Below are 18,656 nucleotides of genomic sequence, written 5' to 3'. Positions count from 1 at the left end.
TTTTGTTCCATATTTTGTGTTTGTCGGCTGTGGAAAATGAAAACTTGATGGAAAAAAGAGAGATGAGATGAGATGAACTTTTGCATTTTTACAGTCTGTCTAATAAACAAATGTGGATGATCCCCATTTGAAATATGGTCACATTTCAGTTTATTCAGGCTATATTGGTGGCCACCCTGGATTTCTAATATGGAACCCGGACCGGAACCGGAAACTGGAAGGGGGGGTGTTTACGTTTGGTTGTAGTCTTTTCGCTCGGTTCTCCGTCTCAAAAGTGGGGCTAAAACGGAGCGAAAAGACTACAACCAGCCACCCTTTCCGTTTCCGGTCAAAGAGCGATGAGTCTTCCAACCGAAATCAATGGATTTACGTTAGATTGTACCGACAATCTAATGTGACCGACAAAATACGAGAGGTCGAGAAGGACTAGGGTTGAATGATCGAGGCTTTATTGTAACTGCACAGAGTAACAAAAGAACCCGAGTTGGTTTGCAAAGAACTCGCGAGCGGCTTCCGACCCCCGCGTTATATTACTACTTGTGTGACCTCCCCTAAGATGTCCTTGGCCAATCACAATGCTAAACTAAGGCCCCCACATTCATCTCTCCACCCACGGTGCCCACAGTACATTCTATACAGTAATTCCGCAAGAATTATGTACAAAAGTGTTACATATTAAACATTATAGTTACATGAAGTTACAGATTTACACATTAGTTATATGCAGTGAGGTCTTTGATTAAATCCATTAATCTCCTTGTTTATTTACCTGATCATAATGTGTTTAAGATCAATATTAATTTAAACAGTAAAACATGCATTGTAATACTTATCAATACCACTTTATCTGTCTGTGTCATATACAGTCATAATCATAAAGCTGGTGGTGTCTGAATGGCGTATGGATGAGGTTAACTAACTTCAACGAGTGGAGTCTGCCTTCCCACAGAACAAGTGTTCCAAACCCATAAGGAGGGGGAACCCCAGGAGGGCCTCTCCTCTTCAAAACCCTACCCTTCCTCCCCCCTCACCGTGAAGGGAGCCAGACGTCTAACCCTAACCCTAACCCTACCCTTCCTCCCCCCTCACCGTGAAGGGAGCCAGACGTCTAACCCTAACCCTAACCCTAACCCTTACCCCAACCCTTCCTCCCCCCTCACCGTGAAGGGAGCCAGACGTCTAACCCTCACCCTAACCCCAACCCTTACCCCAACCCTTCCTCCCCCCTCACCGTGACGGGAGCCAGACGTCTAACCCTAACCCTAACCCTAACCCCAACCCTACCCTTCCTCCCCCCTCACCGTGACGGGAGCCAGACGTCTAACCCTAACCCTAACCCCAACCCTACCCTTCCTCCCCCCTCACCGTGAAGGGAGCCAGACGTCTAACCCTAACCCTAACCCCAACCCTACCCTTCCTCCCCCCTCACCGTGAAGGGAGCCAGACGTCTAACCCTAACCCTAACCCCAACCCTACCCTTCCTCCCCCCTCACCGTGAAGGGAGCCAGACGTCTAACCCTAACCCTAACCCCAACCCTACCCTTCCTCCCCCCTCACCGTGAAGGGAGCCAGACGTCTAACCCTAACCCTAACCCCAACCCTTACCCCAACCCTTCCTCCCCCCTCACCGTGACGGGAGCCAGACGTCTAACCCTAACCCCAACCCTACCCTTCCTCCCCCCTCACCGTGACGGGAGCCAGACGTCTAACCCTAACCCTAACCCCAACCCTTACCCCAACCCTTCCTCCCCCCTCACCGTGACGGGAGCCAGACGTCTAACCCTAACCCTAACCCCAACCCTTACCCCAACCCTTCCTCATCTGGGTCTGGGCTGGGCTGGTTGTGGGTCTGGGTCTAGGTCTGGGCTGGTTGTGGGTCTGGGTCTGGGTCTGGGTCTAGGTCTGGGCTGGTTGAGGGTCTGGGTCTGGGCTGGTTGTGGGTCTGGGTCTGGGTCTGGGTCTGGGTCGGGGCTGGTTGAGGGTCTGGGTCTGGGCTGGTTGTGGGTCTGGGTCTGGGTCTGGGTCTGGGTCGGGGCTGGTTGGGGGTCTGGGTCTGGGTGGGGGCTGGTTGGGGGTCTGGGTGGGGGCTGGTTCTGGGTCTGGGTGGGGTCTGGTTCTGGGTCTGGGTGAGGGCTGGTTCTGGGTCTGGGTGGGGGCTGGTTCTGGGTCTGGTTGTGGGTCAGGGTCTGGGTCTGGGTCTGGGTCTGGGTCTGGGTCTGGGTCGGGGCTGGTTGTGGGTCTGGGTCTGGGTCGGGGCTGGTTGTGGGTCTGGGTCTGGGTGGGGGCTGGTTGGGGGTCTGGGTGGGGTCTGGTTCTGGGTCTGGGTGAGGTCTGGTTCTGGGTCTGGGTGGGGGCTGGTTGGGGGTCTGGGTGGGGTCTGGTTCTGGGTCTGGGTGGGGTCTGGTTCTGGGTCTGGGTGAGGGCTGGTTCTGGGTCTGGTTGTTGGTCGGGGCTGGTTCTGGGTCTGGGTCGGGGCTGGTTGGGGGCTAGCTGGGGCCGCAGCCCAGGCAGCCTAAGGGCAGCGTCCAGCCTGGGTTCCCTGCCGGCTGGATGTCTCTGAACAGACTCCGGCTGCTGCCCCCGGCCGCCCGGGGGCCGGCCTCCTTCTGGAGCTCGGAGAAGCGCCGGAGAACGGCCTGCCGCTCACGGCCCCGAATCAGACCGCGGAAGTAGAGGACGGCGGCCAGGTGCTTCTCCCTGGGGACCAGGAAGAACCAGTTAGAACCAGCTAGGACCTGTTAAAGAGGTAAGAAGTAGAGGGCGGCGGCCAGGTGCTTCTCCCTGGGAACCAGGAAGAACCAGTTGGAACCAACTGCGACAGCCAGCTCGTCAGGAGCAGTCAGGGTTAGGTGTCTCGCTCAGGGACACCTCGAGACTCAGCTAGGGAGAGCCGGGGATCCAACTAGCAACCTTCTAGTTTCAAGCCGACATGCTCCACCTCCTGAGCTAACCCTCCCTAACCTCGACTACAGGTATGATCCTATATATGAACCGGTCATCTCCATGGAGATATGGAGCTGATTTGGGTTAGTTTGTGGCTTCACCTCAGGTCCGGGTACGGACCTCTGACCTCTGACCCTGCCTCAGGTCTGGTTACTGAGCTCTGACCTCTGACCCTGCCTCAGGTCTGGTTACTGACCTCTGATCTCTGACCCTGCCTCAGGTCTGGTTACTGACCTCTGACCAGGCCTCACCTCATGTCCGGGTACTGACCTCTGACCTCTGACCTCTGACCCTGCCTCAGGTCTACTGACCTCTGATCTCTGACCCTGCCTCAGGTCTGGTTACTGAGCTCTGACCAGGCCTCACCTTATGTCCGGGTACTGCTCCACCAGGGGCTGGAGGTGGTTCTTGATGTCTTTCTTGTCCACTTGTCCGATGATCTCACTGAGATGGTCACCCAGAGGTTGGAGCCACTCATGTGTGGAATTCTAATAAATAAAAAAATTGGAAGTAGCGTATTGTAGTACAGTTGAAGTGTAATTTAGTAGTTGTGGTGTAGTTGTAGTGTAGTAGTGATGGTGTAGATGTAGTGGTGGTGTAGTTGTAGTATAGTAGTTGTGGTGTAGTTGTAGCATAGTAGTGGTGGTGTAGTTGTAGTGTAGTAGTGATGGTGTAGTTGTAGTGTAGTAGTGGTGGTGTAGTTGTAGTGTAGTAGTGGTGGTGTAGTTGTAGTGTAGTAGTGGTGGTGTAGTTGTAGTGTAGTAGTGGCGGTGTAGTTGTAGTGTAGTAGTGATGGTGTAGTTGTAGTGTAGTAGTGGTGGTATAGTTGTAGTGTAGTTGTAGTATAGTAGTGGTGGTGTAGTTGTAGTATAGTAGTGGTGGTGTAGTTGTAGTGTAGTAGTGGCGGTGTAGTTGGATATTTGTAGTGGTGGTGTGGTTGCAGGGCAGTGTACGGTGAGTATATTGTAGCGTTGTGTAACGTCGTGGGGTAGGGTTATCCTAGTGGTAGTTGAGTGTATGGTGGTGTAGCTGCGGTTAGCATAGCGTGCTGTTACCATGTTGATAAACAGTTCGCTGAGCTTCTCCCACTGCCGCCGCAGCTTCTCCGCCCCCTTCTGATGCTTCCTGTTCTTACAGGAGTAGGAGTTCTTCATGAGCTGGGAGATGTAGTCCTTCGCCGCGTGGTGGTGCAGTCGGTCCACCAGCCCCTAGCGAAACATCCCAACAACAGGAAGATCAACATGGTCACCTGACCCACGGGTCAAACCGGCGCCATCCACCACTTCCTGTCATGTATAACCAGCGACGCTCCTCTCTTAAAGACGACAACGGGTCAGAAGGTCAATCCTCTGGACGTTCCAGTTGGCCGGTGAAAAGGGGGGAAGTACATGAGTCGTGTGCAGCAGAGCGAGGCCGAGGAAACAGGAAGGGACGGTCGCCTCCTTGAGGACATCAGCGCAGTTCCTCCTGATCTGGTCGCTGTGGCCTCAAGCCAAGTACATTCACGGCCTTTAGCGGACGCTTTTATCGAAAGTGACTTACAACGGTTAATACACACGTTGACACACCGACGGCGGAGACAGCCACGCAGGGCGACAGCCAGCTGGTCAGGAGCAGTCAGGGTGAGCTGTCTCGCCCAGGGACACCTCGAGACTCGGCTAGGGGGAGCCGGGGATCGAACTAGCGACCTTCTAGTTACAAGTCGACATGCTCTACCTCCTGAGCAAAGCCGACCCCAAGTCCTACTTACTGTGTTTTATCCAGCAATGACCACACCTGGACAGTGGGAGGTCTCACCTGGAAGCACTGCTCTGAGAGCTGTAGTGTAGTAGTGGTGGTGTAGTTGTAGTGGTGGTGTAGTGTGGTAGAGGTGGTGTAGTTGTAGTATAGTGGTGGTGTAGTTGTCGTGGTGGTGTTACCCTCACCTGGACAGTGGGAGGCCTCATCTGGAAGCACTGCTCTGAGAGCTGTAGTGTAGTAGTGGTGGAGTAGTTGTAGTGGTGGTGTAGTTGTAGTGCTGGTGTAGTGTGGTAGAGGTGGTGTCGTTGTAGTATAGTGGTGGTGTAGTTGTCGTGGTGGTGTTACCCGCACCTGGACAGTGGGAGGCCTCATCTGGGAGCACTGCTCTGAGAGCAGCTGCGTCCGTATCTGAAGCCTCTTGAAGTCTTCATCTTTGGTCAGCCACTTCCTGGTCATCATCCTCCTCATGTAGGGCTGAAACATCGCAGAGGTCTTAGGGTTTAGGGGGAAGGGTTCTCATTGGTCGGACAGGTCAGCCCTAATGTTGTCCCAGACTTAAGGTAGTCTGCTCACCGATTTTGGATACTTCATCTTAAATCTGATTTATGAGGCTAGGATAAGGGTTAAGGGTTAGGGTAAAGGGTCAGGGCAAAGGGTTAGGGTAAAGGGTTAGGGTAAAGGGTTAGGGTTAGGGTAAAGGGTTAGGGTCAGGGTAAAGGGTTAGGGTAAAGGGTTGGGGTTAGGGTCAGGGTAAAGGGTTAGGGTTAGGGTAAAGGGTTGGGGTTAGGGTCAGGGTAAAGGGTTTGGGTAAAGGATTAGGGTTAGGGTTAGGTTAGGGTAGGGTTAGGGTCAGGGTAGTCTCGCAAAGCCAGACCAAACTACAGCAAGTAGAATGGTCTGGAACCACGCTACCTCGAGCCGTCTATCCGTGGGGAAACTGGGCGGGCCTGTTTTTATTTCTTTAAACCAATCACAATCGTCTAGGGCGGGGCTAAGCCCGGGAAGCAGCAGCGGTGTCCATGCAGAAGAGTGCCGGGGGGAAATTATTTTCAACTGGAAGAGCAACCGGAAGGGGAGGAGTAGCGGTGAAATCCGACGCTAGGCAACAGACGCTGTCCACTTCCGTTCAGCCAGACTAGGGTCAGGGAAAAGGGTTAGGGTAAAGGGTCAGGGTAAAGGGTTGGGGTTAGGGTTAGGGTCAGGGTAAAGGGGTAGGGTTAGGGTTAGGGTCAAGGGTTAGGGTAAAGGGTTAGGGTAAAGGGTTAGGGTAAAGGGTTGGGGTAAAGGGTTAGGGTCAGGGTAAAGGGTTAGGGTTAGGGTAAAGGGGTTAGGGTCAGGGTAAAGGGTTAGGGTAAAGGGTTGGGGTTAGGGTCAGGGTAAAGGGGTAGGGTTAGGGTTAGGTTCAGGGTAAAGGGTCAGAGCTAGGGTTCTTCTCCACCTCGATGTCGTCCTTGTACCGGTCCTCCAGGCGGAGGGCCAGCCTCCCCAGCAGGAGGTCCACCTCCTGGCTGAAGTCAGCGACGGGCTGGGGACAGCTGGCCCGGTGCTGCTCCATGTGCTGCCTGAGGGACCAGCAGAGAACAGCTGCTGTCACATCCTGGGTAATATGAAGCACGATCTAATATTGAATAAAACCATATCTATAAATCAATTCAACAAGTGACCCTCTGTTAACAAACCATTAGGGTGACCACGCCTGGTCATGGGATTAGACTGCTCTCTGTTCAGGGTTAGTTAGTCTCTGTTCAGGGTTAGTTAGTCTCTGTTCAGGGTTAGTTAGTCTCTGTTCAGGGTTAGTTAGTCTCTGTTCAGGGTTAGTTAGTCTCTGTTGAGGGTTAGTTAGTCTCTGTTCAGGGTTAGTTAGTCTCTGTTCAGGGTTAGTAAGTCTCTGTTCAGGGTTAGTTAGTCTCTGTTCAGGGTTAGTTAGTCTCTGTTCAGGGTTAGTTAGTCTCTGTTCAGGGTTAGTTAGTCTCTGTTCAGGGTTAGTTAGTCTCTGTTCAGGGTTAGTTAGTCTCTGTTCAGGGTTAGTTAGTCTCTGTTGAGGGTTAGTTAGTCTCTGTTCAGGGTTAGTTAGTCTCTGTTGCGGGTAGGGCTTGGTATTGAAAGGGTTATCTGAGGCCATTGGCAGGTTAGCAGGTTGGCAGGTTGGCAGGTGGCCAGCAACGATTGAGCAAGTCCCAGCAGAGCGCAGCCTGGTTTACTACTTACTGTAGTGTGAAGCTGGTGGTGTATGTTTTGCTTACTGTAGTGGTATGGTTTATCTGGTGTTGCAGGTTGTGGAGGTGGTGAGACTGATGGTGTAGGTGGTAAGACTGATGGTGTATGTTGTGCTTACTGTGGTAGTGTGGTTAGGCTGTTTGTATTGGTAGTGAGACTGATGGTGTAGGACCTACAACATCAGTCTCACCACCTACACTGTAGGTGGTGAGACTGGTGGTGTAGGTGGTGAGACTGGTGGTGTAGGTGGTGCAGGTGGTGCCTACTTGACAAGGATGAAGGTGTTGATGGAGGTGATTAGGTACATGGCCCTGAGTTCGGGAGTCAAAGTATTAACCTCAGCCGAGCTACAGCAGCTCATCAACGCCTCCTCGAACCTGCACAGGAAACACCGCAGCAGAGAGAGCTGAGCACACAGACAGGTTTCAGAATAAAAACCAGGCTGCTAGACTCCTGGGCTCTGGGGTTGCTCTCTGGAGCTCTTCTTGAGACACACGTTCATCTTAGGGGGCCAGTGACCGCCTGTTTGAAAAACGGTATTGTCTAAAAGAGCCAGCGACCGAAGACAGCATAGTCTAAAAGAGCAACCCGAATATTAATTAACCACGACTCAGACAGAGCTTCACCTGTCTCTGTACAGTCTAACCCCTACCTGCTCCTTAATGACCTGTCTCTGTACTGTCTAACCCCTACCTGCTCCTTAATGACCCGTCTCTGTACTGTCTAACTCCTACCTGCTCCTTAATGACCCGTCTCTGTACTGTCTAACCCCTACCTGCTCCTTAATGACCTGTCTCTGAACTGTCTAACCCCTACCTGCTCCTTAATGACCTGTCTCTATACTGTCTAACCCCTACCTGCTCCTTAATGACCTGTCTCTGTACTGTCTAACCCCTACCTGCTCTTTAATGACCTGTCTCTGTACTGTCTAACCCCTACCTGCTCCTTAATGACCTGTCTCTGTACTGTCTAACCCCTACCTGCTCCTTAATGACCTGTCTGTACTGTCTAACCCCTACCTGCTCCTTAATGACCTGTCTCTGTACTGTCTAACCCCTACCTGCTCCTTAATGACCTGTCTGTACTGTCTAACCCCTACCTGCTCCTTAATGACCTGTCTCTGTACTGTCTAACCCCTACCTGCTCCTTAATGACCTGTCTGTACTGTCTAACCCCTACCTGCTCCTTAATGACCTGTCTCTGTACTGTGTAAGCCCTACCTGCTCCTTAATGACCTGTCTCTGTACTGTCTAACCCCTACCTGCTCCTTAATGACTTGTCTCTGTACTGTTTAACCCCTACCTGCTCCTTAATGACCTGTCTCTGTACTGTCTAACCCCTACCTACTCCTTAATGACCTGTCTCTGTACTGTCTAACCCCTACCTGCTCCTTAATGACCTGTCTGTACTGTCTAACGCCTACCTGCTCCTTAATGACCTGTCTTTGTACTGTCTAACCCCTACCTGCTCCTTAATGACCTGTCTCTGTACTGTCTATCCCCTACCTGCTCCTTAATGACCTGTCTCTGTACTGTCTAACCCCTACCTGCTCCTTAATGACCTGTCTCTGTACTGTCTAACCCCTACCTGCTCCTTAATGACTTGTCTCTGTACTGTTTAACCCCTACCTGCTCCTTAATGACCTGTCTCTGTACTGTCTAACCCCTACCTACTCCTTAATGACCTGTCTCTGTACTGTCTAACCCCTACCTGCTCCTTAATGACCTGTCTCTGTACTGTCTAACCCCTACCTGCTCCTTAATGACCTGTCTGTACTGTCTAACCCCTACCTGCTCCTTAATGACCTGTCTCTGTACTGTCTAACCCCTACCTGCTCCTTAATGACCTGTCTGTACTGTCTAACCCCTACCTGCTCCTTAATGACCTGTCTCTGTACTGTCTAACCCCTACCTGCTCCTTAATGACCTGTCTGTACTGTCTAACCCCTACCTGCTCCTTAATGACCTGTCTCTGTACTGTCTAAGCCCTACCTGCTCCTTAATGACCTGTCTCTGTACTGTCTAACCCCTACCTGCTCCTTAATGACTTGTCTCTGTACTGTTTAACCCCTACCTGCTCCTTAATGACCTGTCTCTGTACTGTCTAACCCCTACCTACTCCTTAATGACCTGTCTCTGTACTGTCTAACCCCTACCTGCTCTTTAATGACCTGTCTCTGTACTGTCTAACCCCTACCTGCTCCTTAATGACCTGTCTCTGTACTGTCTAACCCCTACCTGCTCCTTAATGACCTGTCTGTACTGTCTAACCCCTACCTGCTCCTTAATGACCTGTCTCTGTACTGTCTAACCCCTACCTGCTCCTTAATGACCTGTCTGTACTGTCTAACCCCTACCTGCTCCTTAATGACCTGTCTCTGTACTGTCTAACCCCTACCTGCTCCTTAATGACCTGTCTGTACTGTCTAACCCCTACCTGCTCCTTAATGACCTGTCTCTGTACTGTGTAAGCCCTACCTGCTCCTTAATGACCTGTCTCTGTACTGTCTAACCCCTACCTGCTCCTTAATGACTTGTCTCTGTACTGTTTAACCCCTACCTGCTCCTTAATGACCTGTCTCTGTACTGTCTAACCCCTACCTACTCCTTAATGACCTGTCTCTGTACTGTCTAACCCCTACCTGCTCTTTAATGACCTGTCTCTGTACTGTCTAACCCCTACCTGCTCCTTAATGACCTGTCTCTGTACTGTCTAACCCCTACCTGCTCCTTAATGACCTGTCTGTACTGTCTAACCCCTACCTGCTCCTTAATGACCTGTCTCTGTACTGTCTAACCCCTACCTGCTCCTTAATGACCTGTCTGTACTGTCTAACCCCTACCTGCTCCTTAATGACCTGTCTGTACTGTCTAACCCATGGTTTCTCAATGGCCCCCTGGGGGGGCGTTCGCACAACCTAGGGGGGCGCTGGTAACGTGATTTTCTTTTTAATTTTTTGGGGGGGATTTTAAACTTTCACGGTTTTCAATATTTTTGGGGGAAAAAAATAGGCTACCTGAAACAATAAATTTCATTTATTGGTTTCTAGCCCCTCTACCGTCTCAGCTACTCTTCACTCTCTGTGCTCAGTGTAACAGTGATCATACAGCGCAGTTCGGTCCTGCACACGCCCGGACTCCCGTTACATCAGCTATCGTCATGATCTCTATAGTAACGATGATAAACCCAAGTTTGCGGGTTAACTGCCCAAGGTCACGGTGCCCGGGCCGCGGGGTGCCGCGGCCCGGGCAACGTGACCTTGGGCACGACGGTGGACGTGGCAGCCAGGAGTCGCGGGAGTGCCTGCACCGCTGTCACGGTGAACGAATGTTCAATCCAACCATTTCTTCCTCAACTCTTCTTTCTTGGCCAATAGATAGAGACACTTCTTCAGCCTGCGACCACTGATGCGTAACTATGGCAACAGTTATCATGGAGCTGGCTGCCACCGCGTGGTCTTTGGGGTGTGGCTCTCTCTCTCTCTCTCTCCCTCCCTCCCTCCTCCCCCCCCCCTGTCGCTCTGGAAGTTTAATTGGGTTTATTACAGTAATGGGACAGTGCTGTTAGCTAATCAGAGGTGAGACATTTGCATGTCATGAATATTCATTCATATTTATTTTCACCAAAACCGACTCAGAGGGCATTCATTGCTATTAGTGACCACCGCAAAATCAATGAAAAACGATGCAATGACACCTTTAAGCAATATAACACGAGTGTGAGTGGGGTTGTTAGTTTATTTAATTTTGTTTATTTGGGGTGGGGGGGGGGGGGGGGGTGCGCCAGAGGGGGGGGGGGGGGGGGGGGGGGGGGGGGGGGGGGGGGGGGGGGGCGTTTGCTCAAAAAAGGTTGAGAACCACTGGTCTAACCCCTACCTCCTTCTTAACGACCTCTCTGTTCTGTCTGACCCGTCTGTTTGTGACATAATGGAAAGTCTGTGTGGATTTTAACGTCAGGTGTTCAATATATGCAATGTTTGTTACATGTTTCCGGTGTAACATCCCTTTTCTGACATCTTCCTCTTTTCCACGCCACGGCTCGACTCTCTTCTTTCACTTCCACACGTGTGAAATGTGCTTCGCAACAAGAGTGTTTGTGTTTGTGTTTGTTTTGCGTCTCTTCTACCCGTTTTCTTGTGGATTACCTAATCATTATTCTGTTAACAACAACGACACAAATAAACAGTATTTCAATTGCTGTCCGTTTTACCTCTTGGGAAATAGTTTCAGCTCTTCACAACAAGAGCGGATGGCTTTCAGCTCCAGATGGGCGTCCAGTCGTCTAGCCCAGGTGACTATTCCCTGGACTCTCTGAAAGGGCCAGAGGGAGTTAACCCTAGGCTAGCACAACAACATGCTGCTGCTGGGTTTGATGAGCAGCCTACCGTCCGGATGTCCAGTTCACTCGGAGAACTGAGGCATCCCTCTTCCAGTTCGTAGGACTTCTTCTCCGTCCAGAACTCTTTTTCCATTTCTATAATTTTCTCAAGGGAGAATCTCAGGTCGATCTAATGGACAGTGGTAACAGAAAAATATGGAATACATATATGATAACATGTATACGTCAGAACTATAACTTACTTTAATTAATCTGTTATTTATATTCTTCCAGCATGGAGTCACGTTGGATTCTGGACACTTTTGGAGAACACTTTTATTTATCAGACACTTTTATCCAAAGCAATAAGATAATAAGGCTTGTTAATAACTAGTGTATTTTATATTCAGGGCATTTAACAGAGAGTTTTTATCTAGATCGACTTACAATGCAAGTAGATTGGTCAGTAGAAATAAACTTTCATTTGAAATTGACTGTCAGTAGGAGTTAACTGATCACTAAACCAAATCCCGCAGTGGGATTTGATTTACGATACCTAGCAACGCAGTGGCATCGGAATCGCTTCCTCTCCTTAAGAAACCCCTTAAGGGCCCAGCGTCTGAGAGAATCTCATAAACAGACTTGTTCTTAGCTGTTAGGTCAAATGATACCAGGAACAGTCCTCCATTCTAACAGAATGCTTTGATTGACCTCAGCCTGTAAATATCCTCAGGGATTCCCAGCCAGGGTTGCACAGAACCTACAGATCAACCCTGAAGCTAAGATGTAGGGTTAGGGTTGGAAATATCCACCAGCACTTTAATGTCCTTGGCCACTACAACATTAACTATGATGCTGAATGCTAATCATGATATAATGCAGAGGAAAACATTTGGGTCCAGAATCCAACTGTGCTAAATGACTAACAGGAGAAAAGCAAAGCCATGCTGCCCCCTGGAGGACAACCGCAGTACTAAACAGATCAGAGCCCACCTGGAGCCGGCTGCAGTACTGGTCTCTGAGCTGATCGAGGAAGGCCTCATCCAGGATCAGCTCCATGGACTCAAACTTCATCTCAGGATGGAGGCAAGGGCTACCCATGATTCTCTCACTGAAAGGGAGGAAGAAGGAGGTTTTCAAAAGAAAAGCACTGCCATGTTTGCCCCCAACGCTAGGGTTAGACCGTCTGTCTGTCTGTAGGGTTAGACTGTCTGTCTGTAGGGTTCGACCTCCTGTCTGTCTGTAGGGTTCGACCTCCTGTCTGTCTGTAGGGTTAGACCTCCTGTCTGTCTGTAGGGTTCGACCTCCTGTCTGTCTGTAGGGTTCGACCTCCTGTCTGTCTGTAGGGTTCGACCTCCTGTCTGTCTGTAGGGTTCGACCTCCTGTCTGTCTGTAGTAGGGTTAGACCTCCTGTCTGTCTGTCTGTAGGGTTCGACCTCCTGTCTGTCTGTAGGGTTAGACCTCCTGTCTGTCTGTAGGGTGAGACCTCTTGTCTGTCTGTAGGGTTCGACCTCCTGTCCGTCTGTAGGGTTAGACCTCCGGTCTGTCTGTAGGGTGAGACCTCCTGTCTGTCTGTAGGGTTAGACCTCCTGTCTGTCTGTAGGGTTCGACCTCCCGTCTGTCTGTCTGTAGGGTTCGACCTCCTGTCTGTCTGTAGGGTTCGACCTCCTGTCTGTCTGTAGGGTTCGACCTCCTGTCTGTCTGTAGGGTTCGACCTCCTGTCTGTCTGTAGGGTTCGACCTCCTGTCTGTAGTAGGGTGAGACCGCCTGTCTGTCTGTAGGGTTCGACCGTCTGTCTGTCTGTAGGGTTAGACCTCCTGTCTGTCTGAAGGGTTAGACCGTCTGTCTGTCTGTAGGGTTAGACCGTCTGTCTGTCTGTAGGGTTCGACCTCCTGTCTGTCTGTAGGGTTAGACCTCCTGTCTGTCTGTAGGGTTCGACCTCCTGTCTGTCTGTAGGGTTCGACCTCCTGTCTGTAGTAGGGTGAGACCGCCTGTCTGTCTGTAGGGTTCGACCTCCTGTCTGTCTGTAGGGTTCGACCTCCTGTCTGTAGTAGGGTGAGACCGCCTGTCTGTCTGTAGGGTTCGACCTCCTGTCTGTCTGTAGGGTTCGACCTCCTGTCTGTCTGTAGGGTTCGACCTCCTGTCTGTAGTAGGGTGAGACCTCCTGTCTGTCTGTAGGGTTCGACCTCCTGTCTGTCTGTAGGGTTCGACCTCCTGTCTGTCTGTAGGGTTCGACCTCCTGTCTGTCTGTAGGGTTCGACCTCCTGTCTGTCTGTAGGGTTCGACCTCCTGTCTGTAGTAGGGTGAGACCTCCTGTCTGTCTGTAGGGTTCGACCTCCTGTCTGTCTGTAGGGTTCGACCTCCTGTCTGTCTGTAGGGTTCGACCTCCTGTCTGTCTGTAGGGTTCGACCCCCTGTCTGTCTGTAGGGTTAGACCTCCTGTCTGTCTGTAGTAGGGTTAGACCTCCTGTCTGTCTGTAGGGTTCGACCTCCTGTCTGTCGGTAGGGTTCGACCTCCTGTCTGTAGTAGGGTTCGACCTCCTGTCTGTCTGTAGGGTTAGACCTCCTGTCTGTCTGTAGGGTTCGACCTCCTGTCTGTCTGTAGGGTTCGACCTCCTGTCTGTAGTAGGGTGAGACCGCCTGTCTGTCTGTAGGGTTCGACCTCCTGTCTGTCTGTAGGGTTCGACCTCCTGTCTGTAGTAGGGTGAGACCGCCTGTCTGTCTGTAGGGTTCGACCTCCTGTCTGTCTGTAGGGTTCGACCTCCTGTCTGTCTGTAGGGTTCGACCTCCTGTCTGTCTGTAGGGTTAGCCCTCCTGTCTGTCTGTAGGGTTCGACCTCCTGTCTGTCTGTAGGGTTAGACCTCCTGTCTATCTGTAGGGTGAGACCTCCTGTCTGTCTGTAGGGTTAGACCTCCTGTCTGTCTGTAGGGTGAGACCTCCCGTCTGTCTGTAGGGTTAGACCTCCTGTCTGTCTGTAGGGTTAGACCTCCTGTCTGTCTGTAGGGTTCGACCTCCTGTCTGTCTGTAGAGTTAGACCTCCTGTCTGTCTGTAGGGTGAGACCTCCTGTCTGTCTGTAGGGTTCGACCGCCTGTCTGTCTGTAGGGTTCGACCTCCTTAAGGGGGGGGGTGGCCGTACCTCTGGTAGGCGTTCAGGATCCAGTCCAGCAGGGCGTAGAGATCCTTCAGCTCCTTCACCTGGGGCTGCAGCTTGGTGACGTGCTGCCCCACCTCCAGGCGCTGCGCCCCGACGTAGGCGCTGAACACCTGGAAGCTGGGCGGGTAGGCCCAGCGCAGGTCCCTCTTCACCTTCTCCAGGTGCTGCACGAGGGCCTGACCCAGCAGGCCCAGGTGCACCCCCAGCCAGGCGGGCTCCTGCTCCGGGCCGTCCAGGGGGACGCCGGCCACCAGGGCGTGGACCCCCTCCCCCACCGCCTCCCTCCATACCCCCCTCCAGCCCCCCGGCGCCCCCAGCCCCCCCGGCTGCCCCTCCCGCCGCTCCTCCTCCTGCACGATGCGGGCCGCGGCCAGCAGGAGGTGCGGGTCGCTGGCGTCGCGCACGACGGTCTTCAGCTTGTCCCTGAGCGCCCTGTAGAGGAGGTGCAGGTCCTTCTCCTTCCTGCACAGCTCCACGGAGCCCTCCCCCTCCCCACCCTGAGCCTCCTGGAAGTCCTGCCGCAGAGACAGGAGGTTCAGGTGGGCCTCCTCCAGGATCTCCCCCTCAATCAGCCTGTTGATCTCCATCACTGGGAGGAGCAGAGGAGCCGAGAGGAGGGTGGGGTGCAGGGAGGAGGAGATGTAGAGGGGAGAGGAGGAAGGGAGAGAGGAGGAGTGATGAAGAGAAGGAGAGAGTAGGAGTGATGAAGAGAGGGAGAGAGTAGGAGTGATGAAGCAAGAGGAAAGAGGAGCAGGAAGGAGGAATGAAGAGGAGGTGTGAAGAATCCGAGAGGAGAGGAAGAGCAGAGAGGAGAAGAGGTAGATAGGAGCAGAGAGGAGCATGAGGAGAAAGGCAATGGGAGGAGGGAAGGGGCAGACAAGGAGTGAAAAGGAAGGAAGAAGAGGAGCAGATGGGAGAAGAGAGGGGGAAGAAGGAGGAGAGAGGAGCAGAGAGGAGGAGAGGAGAAGATGGGAGGAGATGGGCAGGAGAGAGAGAGAGAATATGAACCAAAGAAAACCAGCAAGTTCTCTCAGGTTCATTTAATCTGTTCATCAGTTCCCCTATGACAGGGATGGGCAACTTTCATGATAAAGAGGGCCACATTTTTCATCATAACCATCGGAGGGCCACATGACTGCACACTTCAACTAAACGTGAGCTGAGAGAAGCTACACAATTTTGAATTTGGTAGATATGATTTCCTGTATTCTGGTGCATTTTGGGGATGGCCACTACCTAAAAAATCATCCAGAATCATAACCTATGTACGGTATGTTAATTGAACCAACATACATTCATTTCATGTTTTCCATGCTCAAACAGCCACATGAATGGTCAGTATTTTTATCAGTGCAAAGGGCTCACATACATCATCATTCAATGAAGTCAAAAAACTGAAAAACAGTGGTACAACATTAAGTGCAACAACTCAATGAACTCAAACCCAACAAGCAGTTGTAGTAGTTGTAGTGGCGACTTAAGTGGATATCTTTAATGACTGATATCGCTTCTAAGCAAACTAGACGCATGGGTTTGCCTTCGAATTCTATGAATTCTTCTCATCTTTCTTGACCGAGTTTTCTGTCACTCGATCAATTGTAATTATTCTTTTTTTTTTTCTTTTTTTTATTATGTGCGGGCCTGACTGAGTGAGGATGCGGGCCACACTGAGTGAGGATGCGGGCCACACTGAGTGAGGATGCGGGCCACACTGAGTGATGATGCGGGCCGCACTGAGTGAGGATGTGGGCCGCATGCGGGCCGCCAGTTGCCCATCCCTGCCCTATGACATACCATACAGGTTTAGTAGAGGGGGGTGTCTAGGGAGGACTTATAAACAGAGACTATCACTTACTGTCAGCTGTTGTTGGCTAAACAGGTCTGAACAGGAGTTGTATATACAAACAACATAGTTCAAGCTCTGTGCCATCACACCAACATCATTCAGTGGGTCTAGTCTCTCCTCTGGAAACTGGAATTTGGATTTGCTTTAGCAATATTTAGCAATGGGTTAGGCTTAGTTATCTAATTGTCTTTCAACAGTATTATTAGATAACTATTAGCCAAAGAAGGACACCTTTAGAACTGTATCTAACAGGAAGAACACCTTTAGAACCGTACCTAACAAGTAGAACACCTTTATAACCGTACCTGACAGGAAGTACACCTTTATAACCGTACCTGACAGGGGGGTAGAAAGGACCTGGGGAAGTGTGTAGAACTCGGATACCTCCTCCCTTTTGTCCACCACCTCCTTCATCTTCATCTTCTCCTTCTCCTCCTCCTCCTCTGGCACCTTCTCTCCTCGCTCCTTCTCCGTCTTCTGCTCCTTCTCTTTGTCTTTCTTGCTCTTCCGCAGGCTCCGTATCGAACCAAAGCTGAACTTCCGATCCGGGGATGCTATCGCTACGCAACACCGTCATCCACCAGTTACTTTATCATTCATTTATCATTCATCCTTCATTCTCATATTCAACCCACAGTGAGTTCCACAACGTTATTCTGGTGTTCCACAACGTTATGCTATTGTTCCAGAACGTTATACTGGAGTGTTCGAGAACGTTACACGAATGCACTCCAGTTTTTTCTAGAATATCTTACCTGGTAGTGTTTTAGAATGTCGGAGTCCGATGCCCTGCGTCTCCCCAGGCCCGCCATCTTCCTTCCTCTTCAAAGGGGACGTCATGCTAGAACCGCCACTCAAGCCTGAGAAACAGAAAGCATTCTGGGAAAGTCCAACTGACTTGTCTGCATGTACGTTTTATACACAAAAGGATCTGCGCTGGATAACAAGGACAAGCTGGTCACTCAGGTCCAACCTGTGTGGCCTCCTTCGGTTTTCCCCGTAGTTTACAGCAAGGTATGCATGAAGAGGTTTAACTATGTTATTCTTGATAAAAGACCAAATAGATCGGCTCAATGTCAGTTACCACAGCAAAAAACTAATTATTAATGCTCCTTATTAGGCAAACAATAAAAATATACGTAAATATATGAAAAAATATATAACTTTTAAATATATAAGTTAACATTTTTCACAGTTGAACAGTTTATCATACAATGTAGTTTGGTCTGGTCTGCGAATGTTTTCATTAAAATTAAACTTGGAGGGATCTTACTACGGCCAAGCGACTTCAGGGGAGGACTATTCAGACTCAGGTCAGGGCCGGAGGATGCGGGGGAACCTTCTCCCACTCCAGAACCCTCCATCTTCACAACGTTTGATCTGAGGAACCCACCGAACAGCCTATCATTTAATATTCAAATGACAGTGTTTCCCTAGTGATTTCAATCACCAAAGTTCTGCAAATATTTTGAACATCACAGTTCATACTCATTCTGGAAACAGTTTCTGAGGTAACGCGACACATTTGTTTCAATGTTTCAATGATAAAAACATTTACTTTGAACGCGAACAAGGTGAACAGAACACAGAGTTCCTCGAGTCTACGTCCACCCGGAGCCACGCCCCCAGGTGAGCAGTAAGAGGATTAGGAAGTTCACCGGTCCGCTTTCGAGTTGAATTGTGTTGAGTAAAAAAGGAAAAAAGAGTAAAAAGCGTAGGCCTACGCTTTACAATTCACGGTGCCAATCACAGGGCGAAATACTGTTGCTTCGCTTCAACGATAAAAACACAGTTACGCAAAGTGAAACTCAAACTTTTTCAGATACCATATCACCGCGCATTCAATGTAGGCATTTACAATGTAGACCTCACACATGGACATAAATACGGTTTTAGATACAATCGACTTACTTGTGTGACAACCCAGTAAGTAGAGCCGAGGTTTCCAAAGCCCTTCGTGCAGCGAACTGGTCGACCAACCTGCTTTCACTCTCTTCACCCTCCTTACCTCCTCACCTTTACGAGGTAACACCGCAGGGTGGAGCAATCCCTGCTATGCTGAGAAATGTTTTATTTTTTTCATACAAAACAAGTCTATGATAAGAACACGATCCCTTTCGGACCTGCACGTATATCAGAGGAGGAGTTAAATAGTTAATCAGTAAACACCACTATGCTGGTTACCTTGCTAGAAGTGATTTAAATGCACAAAAAACTAGTAAGGACCGTGTGTCTAGTGGCTCAATACTAGTCTTGCACCAAAACAATGCTTTTGGTCGTGAAAAACTCTGGTCAGTGTTCTGCCCTGTACAACACCTGGAACACACTGTGGTTTCGCCCTATGGGTGCTGTTGTGCATCTCTTCCAATGGGAGGCGATGTCCGACACCTTTTAAATCAAAAAATATATATACATGTATTATAGAGAGAGTCCAGGGTC

At 50.6% G+C, this 18,656-nt stretch overlaps 2 protein-coding genes across 3 annotated transcripts in view; one reads left to right on the top strand and one right to left on the bottom strand.

The window, feature by feature from the left end:
* The window catches only part of LOC115544457 (uncharacterized), a 993,561-nt gene that overhangs the window by 239,652 nt on the left and 735,253 nt on the right, over positions 1-18,656 (top strand). The gene's annotated exons all lie outside the window — the stretch shown is intronic.
* Positions 2,376-18,397, bottom strand: LOC115544468 (exocyst complex component 3-like protein 4). 2 transcript variants are annotated; one of them, XM_030357450.1, is made up of 15 exons: positions 18,129-18,362; positions 17,776-17,882; positions 17,491-17,597; positions 16,973-17,077; positions 16,553-16,777; positions 14,354-14,960; positions 12,211-12,328; positions 11,285-11,407; positions 11,110-11,210; positions 7,167-7,277; positions 6,122-6,245; positions 5,035-5,157; positions 3,999-4,151; positions 3,310-3,431; positions 2,376-2,697 (listed from the first exon to the last, which is right to left on the bottom strand). In XM_030357450.1, the coding sequence occupies exons 3-15, from the start codon at positions 17,579-17,581 to the stop codon at positions 2,487-2,489; spliced, it is 2,214 nt and encodes a 737-aa protein (XP_030213310.1). In that variant the 5' UTR covers positions 17,582-17,597; positions 17,776-17,882; positions 18,129-18,362; the 3' UTR covers positions 2,376-2,486. The 2 variants fall into 2 exon arrangements, with proteins under 2 accessions (XP_030213310.1, XP_030213309.1); XM_030357449.1 differs by lacking the exon at positions 17,776-17,882 and having other exon boundaries at positions 18,129-18,397.

This window comes from Gadus morhua, chromosome 5 (assembly GCF_902167405.1).
Source record: "Gadus morhua chromosome 5, gadMor3.0, whole genome shotgun sequence".
Lineage (NCBI taxonomy): Eukaryota > Metazoa > Chordata > Actinopteri > Gadiformes > Gadidae > Gadus > Gadus morhua.
Note: the sequence above shows the minus strand (reverse complement) of the source record. Positions and strands in the feature narration are given on the sequence as shown.